This window comes from Ambystoma mexicanum, chromosome 6p (assembly GCF_040938575.1).
Source record: "Ambystoma mexicanum isolate Mex_15411 chromosome 6p, UKY_AmexF1_1, whole genome shotgun sequence".
Taxonomy (NCBI): domain Eukaryota; kingdom Metazoa; phylum Chordata; class Amphibia; order Caudata; family Ambystomatidae; genus Ambystoma; species Ambystoma mexicanum.
In genome coordinates this window covers 775,332,917-775,349,287 of record NC_090935.1, presented here as the reverse complement: position 1 = coordinate 775,349,287, position 16,371 = coordinate 775,332,917, and the positions used below count along the sequence as shown (strand labels likewise).

Here is a 16,371-nt window from a genome sequence, read left to right as displayed (position 1 = left end):
ACTTCTCGGGCATCACCGCCCTTCCTAACTCCAAGGTGTTTATCCCCCTCCTCCATGCATTATGCACCACCCCAGTTTTATTCCCTTCCTGCGATTTTCAATGCTCCCCCTCCTCCGCCCTCTCCCCTCTCTCTTTACGCGGCAGGCCTCGCAATGACGTTCTCCTTTCTGCCTTTCGCCCAATGTGGTCCACTCCCATTGTCTGGGTCTTGGCCTGTTGTCTGTAGCCGGTGATCTGTCACCCTGTTAGCCCGGGTCCAGGTCCACTTGTAAAACGCCAGCCTCTTCTTGCGCCAAAACTATGCATTTTTGCACTCTTGCCCACGTATTCCCCATTCATTTAGCACTTTTAAGTATTGGAGCCATTTGGCGTCTCTTTATTTGCGTGCTGTTGGCCAAGTCGTGATAGAGCGCAATCTGTTGCCCCTTGTATGTTACCAGTTCCTTCTATCGTGGACTGCTTCCTTTTGGGCGTACCTACTAAATGCTACCAACACATCTCTTGGTCTTGCAGCTTGGGCTCTGTTCGATCTTCCCACTCTATGGATTTGATCTAGCTCAATAGCTTCCAAGGTCTTTTCCCGCATGAGTTCCGCAAAGATTCCTTGGGCCACTTTTCAGCCTGATATTGATTCTCCGTGATAGGTTCTCCATGTCCTCCATTTGGAATTCTAAGTTCTGTGTAGCTGCGTCCAGTTGCTCCATAGCTTCGCTGTTATTTCTCTATACACCTCTTGTAGCCCTTTTTGCTGGAAATTCGTTCTCTCCCCCAGTTGCCCTGTTTCTTGACGGATTTCGCCCCCAGGGCCGAGTTTAGGTCTGACCTCATAAGCTGAAACAGCTCTTGAAAAGTCTTGTCCAATGTGGTCTGTAGGATGAGCATTTCTCCCCGAAAGTCCTGGCGTGACATGGGGGTCGTTGATTCCATATCGTCTGGGGTGATACGTCCTGTTGCCCCCTCTAGGCTACTTTTGGATGTGTCTTTAGTCTCTTGAGGGGGTCACATGGTTGGGAGAGTTTGTGGCGCATCCCCCGGCCTCTGACCCATCTTCACTGTTCTACCTTTGGTTTTCATGGTCATATCTCTTCTGCGTCCCTTGGGGCCCTGCTTTCGTGGGGGCTGCCCTTGTGGGTGGTTGTGTCATGCTCCCCTGCCCTAGAATGTGGCGTGTGTGCCCCCTTTTCCCTCTGCTCCGGGGCCACTTTCCTCCCTCTGTTTGGTGCAGGGTTTTCCCCTCTTCCTGCTCTACGTGCGGTGTCTCCGTAGGCCATTTCACCTGTCTCTTGGGTCGCCTCCCTTTGGGTTTCCTCCAGATTACGGTGTTTTGTGTTCTCCTCTTCTCCTCCTGGGAGATCCCCAGCTGTACTGCTCCAGCCACCCTTTTCAGCGCCTTGTTGACTGAAGGTCCTCCGTGGCACACTCCACTTAGGGGTTTCCCCCTGGCCCTGCCAGTGCCGGGTCTGTACTTTTCCTGACCACTCACCCAGCTTCACTTTCTTAGTCAGGCAGTGTAGCTTTGAATTCCCCCTCTTGGAGTGCTTCTCTAAGCATGCCCTCGTTGTGGGGTGTTAAGTTTGTGTTTTGGGACTCTTGCTGAGGCGGGCAGTATTAGGAGTCTTCCCTTTCCCATAACTTAATTGGGAGCGAGTTGTCTGCGTCTCTCTCCCTGCGGTCCTTTGTTTAATCCCCTCCACGGTGGCCTCTTTTATCCTCATTAGTGGGTTGCGCAGTGTTCATTTGCCAAGTGCCCCTGTGCTTTCTCTTGCTCATTTAAGCCTTCGAGCCCTTAGTGTCATAGGGGGGGCTCTGTGTCACTAATTTTGCACTGACTGCGCTTCCCTGTGGGGGCGGGGTGTCACCCTGTTGTTTCTGGGTGCCGCAGCGTCCCAAGTTGTGTTGCTGTTATGGCACCCCCTTCCCGTATGTATTGAGGGCCGTGCTGGGCTCACCACCTTCTCTTTGCAGAGGCACGGGGTCTTCGTGGACCTTGCCTGCTCCTCCCTTTCCTTCGAGGGCTCTTTTTCTGCAACTTTCTTCTCATGGGACTCGCCTCGGCTCGCTCTTCCTCTCGCTTGCCAGGTGCCGCTTCGTCCCGCCCATGGTCGTCACGTCCCCCCTGAGTTCCGATTCCGCAAGTCGGGTGCCCAGGTGCTGTCTTTGCTGCCTCTCCGTCCGGCCACGGTGTGCACCGCGCTCCTTTCTCTGTTTCCTCATTTGATGTGTGACAAGGTCTCAGTTCGTTCCGTACTGTCTCTCAATCCTTCACGGGTATCTTGAGCGTTATAACACTCTTATCTGCTCCCTCTCCGGTGTTGCTAGCAGGGTGGTGGAAACGCTTATGCCTTCCCGGGGCTTGGGAGTGCCGTTGGCCATCTTGGAATCCGATTGACTTTTATTAATAAAATTATGCTTGTAATTTTGTATTCTGAAAGGGTGATCTGCTTATCAGACCCCCTTTCATCATACGCCATGTCACGCTTATAGTGAACTCGTGTGCCTTTGCTGAGATGGACCCCGGCAGCAGGGCTTGATTAATGGTGTTCTGTGCATTCCTGAGAGCTGTTGGAATGCAAGGAGAGTTCCATGGAACGAGTGCTTCAATGTCATTCCTGACAAAGCCACACACACCGAGGTGCTAATCACTGGAGTCCCTTTGAAATCAGTAGACATGGGAAGGGGGCAGATCTAGAGTAGCCAGAGGAGAGATGTAGACTGTGAGAGGGGATGCATCTTTTTGGTGTCTACTAATGCTCTCTGCAACCTTCTGTCCATTCTCACTTCCTGCAGACAAAGGACACTGTTTTACTGCAGCCTGGACTGGACCCCTGACAACAGGCTTGCTTTAAATTAATCCACTGTAGCGGCAGGCAATCCTTTCATCTTGGGGCACACGCAAGAAGAAGGATTCTGTAAAGGAGCAGGTGGACACCTTCTCCCTGGTCTCTGCCCCCTTAGCACCATCCCATTCGATGACCAGACGAAGAGCCACAATTGGGAACCCGCGCATGAATACTTGCAATATTCCTGTACTACGTTGAGTATATGAAAGACTATATGCCCTCAAGCAACCATTTAGACTGTACCTACAAGCTGACATAGTGGAGAAATGTTACCAAGAAGGATGTCCTTTACCGAGCTGTCGAAATGCAGCCATGAAAAGAATGGATGTACGTTAAAAAATGTTTATGGCAGCAAAAGAATGTCATAAAGAAGATATGAGAACCTATGCTGAAACAATATGAAAAGAGTTGAGAGTAATGATGTGACTGGAGCAGTAAGAGAAACATGTACCCAATAATGCAGTAATCATGAACATAAAGAAGAATGAAGCGACTCACTGGCCAATAACTGTAAATACGCTGTAACGGAAGGTAGAAAGACCATATAGAAGCTTGCTTATAGAGGTATATTTTCAAAGATTAGGATGACCACTAAAAGAAGATGGACGATGGCTTATGTCAATCAACCCAGCTACCTCAAAATACGAGCCCAGGATCATGAAGTGAAAAGACGATGAAGAGGCTGTTTTTCCCTTGCAAAATAAAGGAGTACATTGGGCTGGGACCAAAGATGCTATTTCGAGAGATGGAAGCAAAGTATAAAGAGAGTCAAATGAGCAGATCATGTGCGTAGGAAATATTTCTCAAGATTAGGAGGAACAAGAACATTTACAGATGCCAAGTGTTGAACAATTAAAAGCGTACAATGTTTATATGGCATAGAGTGAGCAAGTCTCCAATGGCCAAGAGGAGCAACTGCACCCAGTATAACTGAATCAAATAGTGTTAAATACACTGTCGAAATAGATAAATTCGTGGTCTCTTCACACGTAACGAAGAGCTCGCAAACAAGGGCTATTCATTGGGCTTGAAACTTAGATAATGGTGTGTCTACACTCCGTTGAATGTTCCAAGACACTGCAGACTGGCAAGGTCAATCTTCAAACAGAGCACACTGGCATGAGGCCTACCGATGAGAGAGGGTAGACTAATTGGGAAAACAAGGGGAGAGCTGAAGTATATCATTGCACCTGGGTTTCGTTTCTATGTATGTGCTGCTAGCAAGCCAAATTCCAAAGGTTGAATTTGGGTTGCCAACCAATCAGTAAAGCCTTTAATGAACTTGTACATACAATGTTGCAAAGTACTATTCTGCTGCCATATTTTCTGCTGTAATCCGTATACCAAGTATGTAGAAGTAGCTTAGGGCGTGTTCTACAGACAAGGGGGCCGCCAATGAGAGACTAACACTCATGCATTCTATATTTGGACTTGTTCTCCTAATCCAATCCTATCCCTCAATAGGTTTTTGTAGTATGTTACGTAGGATGATGTCATAGATGACGCATCTAGCATTATATAAACTAATTGTAATCAAGAAAATGTGTGATCCTGCATGCATTGATTTGATGAATGACGTTTAACCCTTCTTTCCTTCATTGAAATAAAAGCAGTATTTTACCATCTTCTTTGAGTCTGCCCAGTTATTTTGTCTGAGACATTTTATTGTTAATTCCATCTAGCACAAAGACGCTTCAAGTTGCTAGAGCACAATTCTCTGGACGTTTTTGAGTATACAATCTATTCCAAAGTCCTCTTCCATGGGGGTGAAGACAGAGGGCATCCAAGGCATAAGCAAAGTCTGCTCCCTAACCAACCAACAATAGCCAGTCGGATAGCTCAGCAGGTTGAATGTGCGCTAATGTGACCTATGTGTGATCTGCAGGTCACAGGTCCGGATGCCGGCCAACTCAGCTTTTCATCCTTCTGAAGTCGATAAATAAGTACCAATTTCTGTTGGGATATTAATTGTGTTTAAATAGGTTCTATGTACTGAGCGCTGGTGAAAGCACTTATAAATAACAAATCATTATTATCTGAGGAGACACTGCTGTGGCCTTCTGCTGGCTGTGCAGTAGAACAAAGATAATGCTCACTGAAGTGGAAGGACCCCCTCTAGGTGCCAAACAACTTACTGGAGTTGAAGTGCAGAACTAAGGACTCGCCTTAACCCTGGAGACCCTTTATTAGGCTCTGTGACCTTTGAACCAGCCCTGCCCTGGATTAGACCACCCAGCAACCCAGAAGTTAAGCAGCAGTTGGAACACTGTTGCATCGCCTCAAGATACCTTCAGCCAGTTCCACCATGGTCAGTGCTGGAAGCCTGGATGAAGGGCAGACGGAGGCCTGGAAGAAGAGCAGCCGGAGGCCCGGATGTGGGGCAGCCGGAGGCCCGGACATAGGGCAGCCGGAGGCCCGGACATAGGGCAGCCGGAGGCCCGGACATAGGGCAGCCGGAGGCCCGGACGTAGGGCAGCCAGAGGCATGAATGAATGGCTACTGGAGGTCTGGAAGAAGGGCAGAACCCCCTGACATGAGGGAAGGAGAGGGTGTCAGGAAAAGGCCAGGCAGGGACAGAGCAGAAGCTAACCCAAGTCAGCAAAGAAATAGGCAAGGTGGGATAGATGAGGCAAGGTAGCAAAACAGGGCAGAGCAGGATCGGTAAACGCAATGCAAGAGGCAGACAAGAAGTAGGGAATCAGCACAGTGCACGTGTCACTCTCTGAAATGAGTTGAGACGCAAATAGGAAGGTCTGCGGTGGCTTTTTGAATACGCTGGTACGAAAGCGAGGTAGGCTCATATCTGTGCAGACACTGGAGTGGAAAACAAAGATCCCGCCAAACAAAGCGCCGAGGCTGTATCTCGGCGGGATAGCCCTAGCCTAGCACCAAGATTTCCAGGAACTGCTCAGAGACCGGGTGGAGGGCAGGGAGGAGGGCGGGGGGGGTGGGATTCCGGTTTTTGTTTGAAATTGTTAAACTTGAAAATGTTTAGTAAAAATGTATTTGTATTGGAAAAAAAAAAGATGACATACAACCAGAGAGATGTGCAGTATAGAGAGACAAAGGACAGACACTTGAGGAACACCATCCAAAAGAGTGGAACGATGAAGAAGTGTGAGCATCCCACGTTACAGAATATGATCGCTGAGAAAGATAAGAATGAAACCACAGAACAGAACCAGAAAGACCAAGTGTAGAGATGGAGGAAATAAGAAGAGAGTGATCAACAGTGTCAAAGGTTACAGATAAGTCCAAAAGAATAAGAATAGAAGAAGACTTTCAATGGCGGGGGCAGTAAGACGAACATTGGAAACATGTAAAAGTGTGCTCTCTTTGGAGTGAGAAGGTTGAAACCCAAATTGAAGAGTGGGTAGACGAGAATGAAGATTGAGATAAGCAGAGAGTTTGGTGTATGCAGCGTGCTCAAGAATTTTAGATAAGAAAGGGAGAAGATAAATAGGTCGAAAATTAGATGGGATTGAGGGGTCGGGAGAAGGTTTCTTCAAAATGGGAAGGACAAGAGCATGCTTAAAAAAAGAAGGAAAACAAGAATTAGAAAAGGATGAATTGATGAGAGCAGTGAGATAGGAAAGAAGACAAGGATATACCTGAGTGATAAGAGCAGAAGGTAAAGGATCAGATGGAAAGGCAGTAGGGTGAGCATGAGCAAGAAGAGTAAGTATCAGAATCAGATCAAGGAGAAAAAGAAGATAGGGAGTAAGAAGGAGTTCTAGAAAGAGGACAAGTAGGAATAGAAAGGATACTAAAAGAAGATCGACTTTAGAAGTGAAATAATTAACAAAGTCAGACGATGAGATAGATGAGAAAAGAGAAGGATCAGGAGGCTTACAAGATAGAATTGTGTGAAGAAGTTGAAAAAGACAGCAGGGATGATGAGAAAGAGAAATAGTGAGGTTAAAAAATAAGATTTTTTTTGGGACACATCAAAGACATTACTGGCAGGGACTTATCGCTCTCACCTAAGGTGATCCTGTTGGGAGCGGAGGCAGAGGGATTATACGCAACATCAGGACACATGGCCACCGTAATAACACATTTATTATCAGCAGCACGAATGACATTGGCACAACGGTGGAAAATGCTAGAGGGCCCGACGACACCATGGTGGTGGGTGAAAATATGGGGAGTAATGGCAATGGAAAAGGTAACTGCCATAAGAACAGGGAAATACCAGAGATACTTGTCCATATGGTCCCCTTTTAGAGACTTTGTCGGAGACAGGGAAGCTAATTTCTATAAACCACGGACCCTCAGAAATATATTGATCGCCTGACAATCCAGAACAGGGAGAAAGAGAGAGAGAGAGAGACAGCAGGACGAGAAAACCAGAAGGAGACAGCAAAGGACTCAAGAACCCAGTAAGAATGGCCAGGGGGTGGGGATTCCTGGGAGGGAAGACCAATGGGGACAAAATGAAACAAAAAAAATGGGAAAACCACGGGGATACAGGACAATATACGATATAGCAACAAGAGTAAATAGGAAATGTTGTAAGAAATGTTAGGTTGCACTTACAAGGTTTGGAATACAGTATCGCCGAAGGGAAAATAAATCTGTTCAAAAAGAGAATAAAATTGTTTAACTGTTATACTCAAGAACTTACTTAAGAAAGAAATGAACACTGTATGAAGAATGCTTAAAATACTACACTGGATTTCTTATGCATGCTTGTTACCTATGCTCTTGAGAAGAAAATAGAAAATAAAGTTTGTTTAAAAAAAAGATTTTTTTGCAGCAAGTAGCACAAGATCATAAAAGGAATGTAGAGAGGAAAGTGTGTCTAGACCGCACAGAGAGCAGACCTTTTCCTTTTCCAGCACCCCTCAGCTTTACGCAAACGACACCGGGATGAGACAAGAACGGGAATATGACAAGGTCGAGGAGGTTTACTAGTGGTTTTAAAAGGATGAGCAGGGTGAAGAAAGTCGAGGGATGACTGTAAAGTGGAATGAAGTACTGAGTACTGTGGGGGGTGGAATACGAAATAACTGGCAACACGGAGAAGGATAACAAAATAAAACAGTTTAAAGGTACGCCAGCAACAATAAGCAGGAGCATTGTACAACATTTGACGGAAGGAGTGATGTTGCAAATGGGGTGAAGGAGTGACAGGCGAAAGGGGGGGTGGAGCAACAGCACAAGGGTGCTGCTCGGCAGTGCAATGGTGTGCGGAACAACAGCGCTAGAGGGAGGAGTGACAGCGCAAAGGGAAGGAGCAACAGCGCAAGGCGGGAAGGGGCGACAGCACAAGGGGTAGAAGCAACATCGCAAGGGGAAGGAGTTATAGCGCAAGGGAGAAGGAGTGACAACGCAAGGGGGGAACGAGTTACAGCACAGGAGTAGATGAGGGACAGCACAAGGGGTACAGGAGCAACAGTCTAGGTGGGGAGTGACATATGTTGGTTGTGTGTATAAATGCAGTTTTTGGTGGTAGCTGTACTCTAGTATTGTATTCTAGTTTTGATCGGTGTCATTTCTTACCTGCAGATGTCCTCACAACTGATTTTATTGGAGAGGTGCAGTAGCACTGACAACATACAGCTGTCTTCATAAGCAATTACATTGAGTTTGGAGAGGTGCAGTACCACTGACAATATAGAGATGTCCTCTTAAGAAATCACATTGAGATTTTTTATGAGGACATCTGTATGTTATCAGTGCTACTGCTCCTCTCCAAAAAAATAAAATAAACAAGAACCAGGCTAGCCATTCTCATACTATATCAGTTCAGGCAAATTCATGGTTGGTGTAATCTAAAAAGTAATTGATTTATCATCTTTGTAAATGTAGGACAGCTAATGATGTTACAAGACAGAGCAAGTTAACTTAAAAATTCGCTATATTGGTAAATGTGCAATTGTTAAAGATATCTTTTGTGACCTCTACATCTGCGCTCCATACTTTTGTTACATAAAGTATACTCGGGCTGCTCTTGACTCTCCTATTTGTAAAGGGCCAGGATTTTTAGAAAATCAAAATAACTTTGTTTACTCTTGAAGTCTTCTCGAAGGTTGATTTTACATTGGATTACCTTTTAATGAGACTTTCGCTAACCCTGTTGAATGCAATTACATTTCATCAAACAAGAACAAAAGAATCCACTGTTGTCCTTTATCAGAGTCCTTTCTATTTTTGAGAGCTGCAAGGATATCACCTGAACATATGCGCATACACTGCCAAGTCATTATTGTGAGCATGTCAAGGCAAAAGTGGCTGCAGCTCTTCTCTGTCTGCAGTTGCCGCGAAGTCGACCATATTATAAATAAAGTACCTGTACGCGTGGATTCCCAAGTCTGGCAGAGTGTGTGTAGACAAACCTTTCTCCCTGTCTTTTTTCTAAATGCCTCGCTTATGAAACGACGCTTATGATCTAGATGTGGCGTTGCAGACTTTTTTATTTTTTTATTTTTTTCTTCAGGCATAGAGATGGTGAGTGGAATTCTTGCCTTGTTCTCTGCTAATAGTATAACTTGTTCTCTCTGCTGCAACAAATTGTTTCTGTTTTACTATGCACACATAATACACTTGCATTTACAGAAAATCATTTAGACACCAACCACGCTCAAAATATCTGGAAACAACGAATCATTCCAGATCAAATATACATGTGTAGCTGCTTGGTTCTACTTTGTGGGCCCTATCTGCTTTGCATTTCGGCAAGCATAAATAACGTAATTTACAAACAATCATAATTATGTTGTTACCACGCTAGTTTACAGGGTTACCTTTTCAGGCGAAAAACAAATACGGTTTGCATTCAAATCAGTAGGTTGTTCATTCTAAAATCTTTTTTTCTGTTCTTACAGGGTTTAGGCACTTTGTATGAGAAGTACAATCAGAAGGATTTCAGAGATGACTTGCCTAAAGTTTATGAAAAGCTTTTGGAGCTGTATGAGCGGTAAGAAAAGAAACATATCAAACTTTATACTCCAGCAAATGTATAAGTGCGTGTTCACTTCTCCAATTACAATAAGCGTTTTGTAATGCCATACGTTTGAAATGGTATGCCTCCACTTTATAAAATGGGCAGTTCTGAAACTTTGATAAAGGTGCATTTTTTGCTTACATACAACATGACACATTCATTTGTAACTAATTCTGAACAGCCGTTTGCTAGGCAGCTCCTCAGTTATAGTGATATTGAAAACTTTGTGACATTCACAATACTGCTCTCCTTAACAGTTGCAGGACTTGTACCATGGTTTTTAATGCCTGGCAAGATCTTCCATTTAATAGGGAGCATAGCTCAGGGGCAACGAAGCAAGACGACGCAGAGCAACACAGGTTCGACCCCCGGGTCCGCAGTCAGAAACCTCTGGGTATTAAACGCGTTATAAATAACCAATTACAAAATTACAATAATGACTGTATTAATGTACTGATGTGTCGCCTTACTATTGCCATGAAGCAAGAAAAACGTACATATAGGACAGTTGCATCATTGTGTCCAGCCTGGAAGAAAAATAAGACATATGTAATTGAACTCAGCATGTCACAATGCAAAATATGGTTATAACCTTCAATAGAAAAACAACCCCCACTTTTCTCCTCCCCCAATTATCACCCCTAGCCACCCACTGTATCCCCTGTTCTCCCATTTCACGCTTCTCCAACAATTGCTCAGATTTTATGTAATATCAGGGAAAGATAAATCAAACTACCAGGCAGTATAAGGACACCAACATGAGGGACAAAAAAGCTACCACAGGAGGGGCAGCAGCGGCCTCTGACAAGGATGTCTGATGTCCAACGCGAGGAACACAGGGCCAGGATTCTCAGATTGTTCAAAGGGTGGCTTAACAGCGTCTGCCAGGTGGATTGGACATTTGAGGTGTCGAGCAGTCTTGTTTATTATGTGCAAAGCTAAGAATAGTGAGCTTTGCACGCCACCCTTGTCCTTACAAAGGCCTCAGTTTCAGCAACAGACGAATCTCTGTATATCGGGCGACCATGTTGATAACTATATAGATGCCAACCTTAACATTCCAATCTGTAGATGCTTATCCAGTCCTGTTTTTTTCTTTGCATGCTGGGACTTGTAGTTCTGCTTTTCCAAAAGTTCCAGAATGCAAATAAAAAACAGGACTGCATTAGTACCTACATATTGGAATGCTTCATGTTGGCAACTATGGAACTGCAAACTAGCTGCTTCTCATCAGGCCATGACTTTTCTACACTTTGTCAATACCAATGCTAGGTTTATGAATATCTTGCTCTGTTTCCCGGATGCACGTCTAACATACAGCCCCAGGTGACAGGTGGCCAGGTTGCCTGCGTCTTTAATAGCACTAGTTACCTTAATACAGAATCGTTCAACCACAGGGCATTCTTCCATCATATCCATAAATATGGCTCTCGGGAAATCACATCTATTAGGGAAATCACATCTATTACGTGTTTTGTGTAAGTCAGAGTTCATATTATGCAACCTCACAGGTGTAAACTATGTTTTATATAGTCCACTGTATTGTATTAGTTTAAATTTGGCATTCCAAGTGGTCATCTGCAAATCCAGCCCATTGCACCCCAAATCTAATGTCCCCCGTATGTGTGGCATCCATTAATCCTCTCTCTGTTGTGGAGATTGGTTTGCCATACTCGCAATAATTATAGCATGTTCAGTAAGGGGGCATGAGTTGTCACATCCGGGAGCATGGGTTAGTACTTCTTAGCAGTGTCTGTCAGTCCTGCATGTGTGTGGAACTGTTTGGCCAGTATGGACATCCTAGAACAACGCCAGCATACCACTTTCAAATAAGTCTTCCTGCATAGCCACCCTCCTGCCCCCTTTTCCATAGTAATGCCTGCCCCCTTTTCCATAGTAATGCCTTGTAATGGTCATTCACCTTTCTAGGTCCTACTCCTATCAAGATGTTGCAGAGAATGCGTTTTTAAATCTTTAAATTGGCCATTGTTTACTCCAAATACTATGTGCCAACCCAGTGTTCCAATTTAAGTGTATTGCCCAGTAGCCTGGTGCATTTTAACCAAGCACATCGATGTTGAAGCAGATATTTTTGCAAATTGTTAAATCCTACTTGGCGCTGGATGTGTTCCAGTACTTTAATCCTGTCGTGTAGACGTTCAACTAGAAAGTGAACTGCATTCACCAGGCATCTAGGCATTAAGTAATCACGTTAAGAGGAATACCCGAGTAAATGGGGTAGAGAGAAAGAGCCCCAAACTGGGATGAACGAGAAAAGGCCTAAAGCCGGGGTGAGAGGGAAAGATCCGCAAGTCGGGTGAGAGAGAAAGGCCCGCAAGCCGGGGTGTGTGAGAGAGAGAGCCCTAAACCTGGGTGCGAGAGAGCGCACCCTAAGCCTGGGTGAGAGAGAAAGAGCCCCAGCTGGGGTGAGAGAGAAACACCTGCAAGCTGCAGTGAGAGAGAAGGAGCCCTAAGCCATGGTGAAAGACCCACTCCGGGAAGGAAGAGAAAGTACCATAAGCAGGGGTCGAACCCAAAACCCAGTACATGGTGAAAGACACTACTACAAAGGAGGAGATATGAAATTATACCCCGAGTCGGATTGAGAGGCACAATATCCTACCGTGGGATAGAATATACTTCTGAATTGGGAAGTGTACAACCAAGAACGTGGCTTTTGAGAAACCTGAGTAAAGAGAAACAACTTTCATATGGAACTTTAAACAGTATAACTGCAAAGACGCCAGAGACACACTTTTATGGGTGTCGGGAAAGGTTACATGTCTTTATAACTAAACATTTTATGAAGAATGCACTTATAACGAAACTTTTTTAATGAGAAGTATACAGATACATTTTTTTTGGGGGGTGCGGCGGGACTCCCAAACCCCCGTTTCCCACCCCTAAAAACCCACCCTAACCGTTTACCCACAAGATTTAACCCTTTGCCCCACCCCCAAATACATTTTCGATATATTTTTCGTTATAAAGACTGCATACTGTCAGAAATCAGCCACGGGCTTATAGGACTGAGACAAGACAGGTTGTGGCAGAGTTATGTCATTCATTTTTTCTCTTATGGAGAGACTTAGAGTGAAGTAGGTTTGTGACAAGCACCCTTTTGCAGAAAACAAAGGAGGAGTGATTTTCATTGTAAAGGCATCCTGACAAGCACCTTTATTATTTTGTTGTGTAGACTAGGGCACAGACCTCTTTAGAATTATGGAAAGATAGGCTTTCTTTTTATAATAAAAAGCTGTACGAAACATGGCCTCTTGTCCGCCTCCTGTTTCTGACTTCCCACAGGGAACAAGGTAGTTTGAGTTGCTGTTTCCTTCCTTTAGATAATTCACCAATGCACGTTTTTATCTACACCCCTGAGGGTACTTAATTTATGGCCCTCAGGAGGATGTAGGGTTGAGTCAGCTGTGAGGAATCTGAGGGCTCTTATTGTACACATTCACTTAACCACCATCCCCTTTAACATACATTTGCATTAGTTCATATTTACGGTGCAGCCCGTTTTTGGGCTCTTTCCAGAGTCGGTCATGACATCATCACATGATTACATATTCACCTAATTTATTACAAGTTCCATCTGGTCATGGACCTCTTAACCCTGGGTGTGCTGCACATGGTTTTTACAAGAACACTTCATCAAAATGAGGAGAGGGAGTTTCCTTTGAATCAGTAATAAACATCTTATCCATCCAGTCTTATTGGCGCCCCTGGTATTTCTCGATTCGCGCTAATCTATTACGACTACCAGCACACAGGACCATTGACTACAATCCTAGTCATTTCCCTGAGAACCTAATTGAAACCCATAAACCATTTGCCACCTATGCCCTTAAACATGACTTGCACCAGGTATATTACCTGGCCCCAAGGCAACCCTGCCATGTAGCTGGACATCTCTAGTCACTGAATAACAAACTCCCATGTTCTCAGGAAGATTACATCTCTTGTCCACATCAGCACCAAGTCGTAAATCTGGGATCCACTAGCACTTCATTTCGTCCTGGCCTCAACTGACCATTTGATATTATCGCAGCAGGCCAGATGCAGTTAGCTGCCTTCCCCCATCTTTCGACCTTGCTCAACCAACTCTCTAGGTCACACAAAGTTTATCTGGCCAACCCAGTTTTCTGCGGCCTAAACAAACCCCAGCTATGAGCGACCTGCGATATACAACCTTCCCATGTATTCATATATTCACCATGTACCCCAACTTTCCCAAACACATTTCCCTGAAAACCCATGTGTAAATATGTCTGTGCACGTGTGTTCAACACTACCGCGTCCCTTCACAGTGGCTTCCCCATCCGTGAATCTCTTCTCTCACGTGCGCATATAAATCATCATATTCATTACACTTGTATAGCGGAACTAATAACCAAAAGCATCAAGGCGCTGACACGAGAAATGAACAGTAACACACAAGGTTGACTTAAGCTAATACAACAATTTTTATGCTTGGATTAAATCACAACACCCGACGAGTCTATCTTTATCCCTCAATGAAGGACTATGCTATCCCTCGCTGAGTGTTGACCCTAGGAGGAGGTAGTGCGCCGCCTATCTAACAGGGATACTAAAAAGAGGTATGTCCCTCCACTAAGCTCAAACTACAAATACAACCATGCACCCTCACTTTATTGATTCAAAGACGCTTGCCGATGGCTCAGTCACTCATAATTCATACAGTGGACTATCAGGCGTACATATAATACTAAAAAGACTCCTAAAACGATCCTAACATAGTCATTGTCGCCAGGGGAAGAACTTAAACATTTGAGGAAGGGCCTCAGTATGCATTAGTGTGATATCAGCCAGTTGTAACGTGTCATTACTGGTTAGTAATGGGTGACAATGCTATTCAAATATACAGGGGAAAGAGAGTAACTTCTTTCAAAATGCAATATCCCTAACACATTTGGGTCAAGAAAAGGATATCCAAAATTAGGGTCGACCGGTTTCGGTAGCACATGTTTGACACCTTCCTCACGACCAAACAACACAACTGCTTTAGTTGTAAGCACAAGTAAATCCTCCTGTATTCGTTTCTATCATTTTGGCGGTCGATAAGTGACCTACATGGAGATAAAGAAAGTTCTTAATAATGCTGAGCAGATATGCTGCTCCAAATTCTACTAATGTGAATAGTTTCATTCATTATTGCGTGCGTACCCAACATAGATCATCTGAACCTCCAGTGGTTGCCCACCTTGGTTCCTACGTTATAGCTTTAGGTCGTCGGTATATGCTCTATTCATGTCCCTGGATCTTTAACAGCAACTCACTGTAACTGCACATGTTATAAACCAACTGCAACAACATCCTTCTGCAGCAGAAAAAAACACAAGTGTAGGTTTCAAATAGTAGACATGAAGTCTATATTTCCCATGTGGGCTGCAGGCCATAGTCTCTGTTACTTCTTGTATAGATACATCTTCAATTTGTGGAGTGAACTTGCTAACTAGTGCGCAATAATGTTATGGGCGCTCAAAGTCTTGCATTGGCTCACACCTATGTGGCCAAAACATATAATTTTTTTTTTTTTAGGGGAGGGGAGGAAACCAACAACACGCAGTCCGCCACCATTTTTTTGAAGTAAAGCTTGCATCTACACTCGGCATGATACTGTATGTTTATCCCTTAATGAATCCTCTTACCTGCTGCTCCAAGCTGTCATTCCTGGGGCCATTAACAGTCTCAACGTGCAGTTGCGGTTCACTAGGATGTGCATCCCACAGTCCAGACTGCCTTTAGTGCTTTGTTCGGCTTGTCGCAGTCACGTGATCCAAACTTCTCATTCGTAGATCCAGGAATGTGTGGTGGCCATATCTAAATGGAGTAAGCCTGTCCGTTCAGGCAAGAAACAACTCACTTGGTGAGTATTGTCACTAGATGTGATGTATTAAATGTGCATCCCGCCACTATTGCAACATCGCGCTTAAGTACTGACCATTCATATATAATCCTGATCAGGTTCGGGTGAGTATTAATTGACGTATGTCTTATGTCACAGAATGCCTCATCGCGGCACATAAGAAAAAGCTTAAAGCTCTCGGACGTCCATCCCACCATTGTTGGAACTTCGCGCTTGGTTCTAACCATAAATATAGTCCTGGCAGGTTTGGGTGGGTATTCTTTAGCATGTATCCTATGTCTTGTGGCATACAGTGCCTCCTCACATCTGGTGTGATAAGTGCATTCATCTGTCAGTCCATCAGTGGTCCATATTACTTAGTCACGGCTCAGCAGATAGGTTGCAGCTATATCTAGGCTATATCTAGGTAGAGTCTTACTGTCTGATGAAAAAAACAGGCTTGCTTAATATAGCACAAATCTTGTTATGGTGGGTATTCTTTTGGCATATTTATTTTTAGTTATTGGGTATGTATAATGCGCCTATGCAGCAACAGGTGTTTCAAGGTGCAACAAGACAGAAGAGGGGTGGGGGGGACAGGGACGAAGAATAACAAAAACGGTTGTACTAGGTCTTGTATCATTCGAATCGTGCAAGTGCAGTAACAAGAAGTGCAGGAGAGTGGGTAGGGTGGGGAAGTGCCGGTCAG

The 16,371-nt window shown here is 44.5% G+C and overlaps 1 protein-coding gene across 1 annotated transcript in view; it reads left to right on the top strand.

The window, feature by feature from the left end:
* The window catches only part of SKIC3 (SKI3 subunit of superkiller complex), a 2,336,627-nt gene that overhangs the window by 89,737 nt on the left and 2,230,519 nt on the right, over positions 1–16,371 (top strand). Inside the window, exon 4 of the mRNA XM_069627646.1 lies at positions 9,672–9,763. Within this exon, the coding sequence (XP_069483747.1) occupies positions 9,672–9,763 (92 nt within the window). The remainder of the gene's footprint in view (positions 1–9,671; positions 9,764–16,371) is intronic.